Source organism: Arachis ipaensis, chromosome B02, assembly GCF_000816755.2.
Source record: "Arachis ipaensis cultivar K30076 chromosome B02, Araip1.1, whole genome shotgun sequence".
NCBI classification, from domain to species: domain Eukaryota; kingdom Viridiplantae; phylum Streptophyta; class Magnoliopsida; order Fabales; family Fabaceae; genus Arachis; species Arachis ipaensis.
In genome coordinates, this window is record NC_029786.2 from 9,275,632 (window position 1) to 9,279,945 (window position 4,314).

A 4,314-nucleotide genomic window follows, 5' to 3' on the forward strand; every position below is an offset into this window, starting at 1 on the left:
AGCTAACTGGTAATTTACCCATGTTTTTGGTTGCCAGACAAATTAAGTGATAGGATGATGAATATGACCCAATAATAAAGCCTAATACCCAGTCCAAATAGAAAGTGGCCCAAGCCTCATAATCCAAAAAATTGAAAGAAGGGAGGAGATGAAGTAAGAAAAGGCGAGAGTGAGAGAGAAGCTCAATACAAAACGACATACATAATCACTAATCAGAGTCTCTCTATTCTCTTAGCAGCACAGCACAGCACAGCACTTTTCGTTCCCAACTTCTCATAGCCAGAAGCAAAAAACCTGACCTCACCCCAAATCCCTTCTTCACTCTCTTTTCTCCTTGTCTTCTCTCTCTCTCTCTAACGCGCCCTCACACATTGTTGTTGCCTTCTCTGTTCACTCTTTGATTGATGACCGCCGTCGAATCCCAACCCTCCCTCACCGCCATGGCCCCCACCATCCTCTCCTCCGCAGCTCCCAACCAGATTCGCTTCTTGCTCACCTCCTTGAACGAAGTCAACTTTGACTCCGTTCTCCATCAACTCTCTCAGGTACTCACTCTTCCATTCCCGATTCAATTTCCCGCTTTCATCTCTCTTCCTTTTCGTGTTCGCACTTTATTTCTAGGTTTTGCTTTGTTCGTAAACTTAAATTCGAATTTTGCTCACTTCCTTTTCTTGGGTCTCTCTCTCTAAAGTTTCATGTTTAAATCTCTAGCTATGCTTCAACTTGTTGTGTTCATGATGCGTTGTTGTTTGTGAAGTTTCTTGCTTTTTGATGTGGGGTTGCCAAACAATTATGATTTCGTTTATGGGACTGGGTTAAAATATTGGGTCTATTGCAACTAAATATGCTCTATAAAATTTGTGATGCTGGATCATTTTGGGTTTCTGTTGGTCTGTTTTCTGCATAAATCTTTTTGACATGTTTGCAACATTATAAATGATCACTGTGTTTTTCCTCCATTGCTCGCGTTATTAGCATGCCTAGCTGAAATGCTATTTAACATATGCTATCTTCCTGTGGCACGGATCAGTCATTTAGGGTCTCTTTCACTACTGCCTTTAGTTTTGGTGATTTGGAGAATGAAATGGTTGATTGATGAGCTTACCTGGTAGAAGAGATGATAGGTGTAGCCTTGAGTTAGGTCGCAATGATGAAGTTCCATTGTTTCATGTTCCTTCTGATAGTTGAAACTTGTAAATGTGACATATTTCATGTGTTCTAGTGTGCGCCCTCAATCTTATCTAAAGATGTTCTGCTATTATTCTCTTCATTTTCTTGTGAAAATATTAGGGGAAAACTGTGACCTCGGCTGGCCTGAGTAGATTTGTTTCAGGATGTTATATTTTATACTACTATACATTTTACAATTTACAATTTACATTCATATTTGAGTTTTATCTGCATTGTTTATCAGACAGATTGATTTGATTTTTGACGCTCACTTTCTTGCACTCACAGTTTGCTGAGTTTGGAACCGTTGGATGCATTTTGCTGCTTCAGACATGCTTTGATCACTTTAATTATGTCAGGAGAGATTTGAAAGATGTGAAGTATGAGCCAATTCTTGGGGCAGTCATAAAGCACCTCCTGGACAAACCAAACTTTAGCACGGTGTTTTCGGAGTCAATGAAGAATATAGACATCAACGAAAACTTCCTAGCAAATTTTTGTAATGGACTACAGTTGTCTTTACTGGAAAAAATTACCATCAGTCTTGCATTATCTGATTCTGAAAATCCTGAAACCAGGTTATCTGGTAAGTAGCATGTTATTTTCTAACTTTGGTTATTGCTTAATGGGTTCCTACATGTATTTCACTTTTCAAATACTGTTGTTGTCTTTTCAAGATGTTAGATTCATGGCCATTTCCTTGTGGTCAAAATTTGCCTTGTTTTTTTTTTTTTATTATTATTATCCTTCTCCTCCTCATCATCATTGTCATCATTTTAGGCAAGAAATTTTGCATGGCTCAGATTGAGGAATTGCATGCCAATCCTGGTTCTTTGAGTTGCCATGAACAAATTCACAATATTATCATGTTCCTCAAGCAATCAGAGGGTCTCTCCAAGCATGTAGATTCCTTTATGCAGATATTAGCATTGGTGCAGTTCAAGGACACCCCACCTTTTGTTCTGAATCCGCTGCTACCCGATGAGATGCACGAGGCTGATTTTTTGAGGTGATCACCTCATTAATAATTCTTATGTTATGGATGATTCTAGTCTCTAGAAGACAATTCGGGTGCATAGTCATGTTAATTACAGTAGCTGTCTGTATTCTATTTAATATACTTTGACTACCTGCCAATCATTTTCATCACTTATCAATATCAATGATAAGGCTGGGCTCAAAACTATTTGGAATATTATTTTATGTTTTGCATTATTTATTTAAGCATTTGATTCTGATGTTGCCAACTTGCCATATCTGCTATTGTCTTATAAGTTGCTTGTCTACTGACATCCATTTTCTTCTGCAGGAATATGGAGTTGTTCCATGATTCTGTAGAAAATGATTTTGATGCTATTTTGGCAGACATACAGAAGGAAATGAACATGGGAGATATTGTGAAGGAACTAGGCTATGGGTGCACACTTGACGTCTCTCAGTGCAAGGAGATCTTGTCACTTTTCTTACCTTTAACCGACAGTGCCCTCTCTAAATTACTTGGTGCTATTGCTCGTACCCATGCAGGGCTGGAGGACAACCAGTGTACATTCTTAACTTTTGGTGCAGCCCTTGGATACAATAACTTGTCTGAGTTGCCACTGCCGAACTCTTGGAACATTGATGTGTTGATAGATACAATCAAGCAGCTTGTGAGTTCTTGTCAATTCACTTAAAAGTTCCATGATTTTCTGAATTTTAATTCTGTTCTTCAAATTTGAATACACTAGTACAGTCCTTACCTTCTCTCTGGTTTCTGATACAGGCACCTCAAACCAACTGGGTACGGGTTATTGAAAATCTTGATCATGAAGGATTTTTCCTTCCTAGTGAAGAAGCATTCTGTTTTCTGATGTCTGTGTATAGACATGCCTGTAAGGTATGGCATCAGAACTACACAGACTTCCCCCTGGTGTTTAATTGATTAACATGCAAATCTTCAGCTCAAAATTCTGACATTTTTGAAATTGAACCTAGCAGGAGCCGTTTCCTCTCCATGCCATCTGTGGATCTGTGTGGAAGAATACTGAGGGTCAGCTATCTTTCCTAAAATATGCTGTATCAGCACCACCGGAAGTGTTTACCTTCGCGCACTCTACAAGGCTGCTGGTCTGATGCTCTGCCTACACGATTACTGTTTCTTGTTCACATCATCTCCATTTTTAAAATGTGAAATCATGTTGCAGGCATATAATGATGCGATTAATGGCCTCAAGCTTCAAAATGGACATGCTAATCATGCATGGCTGTGTCTTGACCTTCTGGATGTTCTCTGCCAGCTAGCTGAGAAGGGTCATGCCAGTTATGTTCGGTTGATACTTGATTATCCCCTGAAACACTGTCCTGAAGTCTTGCTTCTAGGGATGGCACACATTAATGTACAAAAACACTGTCCTGAATTCATAGTCATTTCTGCTGTTTATCCTTTTATTCTGTACCTCTTATTATGAAGTTTGCATATGTTGCTCTTGCAGACTGCTTACAACCTCTTCCAACATGAAGTATCTCTAGTTGTTTTCCCCATGATACTAAAGAGTGCTGGAGGTAGTGGAATGATTCAACATCTATGGCATGCTAATCCTAATCTGGTCTTACGAGGGGTTATGGATTCCCAAAACAATGACCTGGACAGTGTTACAAGAATTGTTGACATCTGCCAGGAGCTAAAGGTATTTCTCATGTGAAATGTGGGTTTTTTGGATTGCTATTCAGTCTTAACAAGATTGCTTTCATTTATGATGGTTTTTCTTGTTTTTGTATAAAAAATTGTTTATAATAACCAATCCTTGCTTTTGTTGAGCATCTCTTAATTATATTTGCAGTTTGGCTTCAACTAACCTTTGAAAAGCAAGCTGGAGTTTTTATTGTTGTTTGCCATTCTTAACAGTAGATTATAGTTTTTTCTGTTTATTATATACAGATTCTATCATCAGTACTGGAAGTCATTCCCTCCTATTATAGTATAAGATTAGCAGCTGTTGCTTCAAGAAAAGAATTCCTTGACCTTGAGAAGTGGCTGAGTAACAACTTATCTATGTACAAGGATGTCTTCTTTGAGGTAATTTTCCTTCCCTCATTCGTTGTCTTTAATAACTAGTACAGTAAAATGTATGCATTCATTTGGTCTTGTTCTGTTTAATTTGAACT

General features: G+C 38.4%; 1 protein-coding gene across 1 annotated transcript in view; it reads left to right on the plus strand.

Moving 5' to 3' along the window:
• The window catches only part of LOC107624816 (CCR4-NOT transcription complex subunit 1), an 18,345-nt gene continuing 14,226 nt past the window's right edge, over positions 196–4,314 (plus strand). The window contains exons 1-9 of the mRNA XM_016327277.2: positions 196–545; positions 1,459–1,756; positions 1,951–2,179; positions 2,480–2,819; positions 2,933–3,046; positions 3,148–3,276; positions 3,354–3,545; positions 3,642–3,836; positions 4,088–4,225. Coding sequence (XP_016182763.1) covers positions 405–545; positions 1,459–1,756; positions 1,951–2,179; positions 2,480–2,819; positions 2,933–3,046; positions 3,148–3,276; positions 3,354–3,545; positions 3,642–3,836; positions 4,088–4,225 — 1,776 coding nt within the window. The 5' untranslated portion in view covers positions 196–404. The remainder of the gene's footprint in view (positions 546–1,458; positions 1,757–1,950; positions 2,180–2,479; positions 2,820–2,932; positions 3,047–3,147; positions 3,277–3,353; positions 3,546–3,641; positions 3,837–4,087; positions 4,226–4,314) is intronic.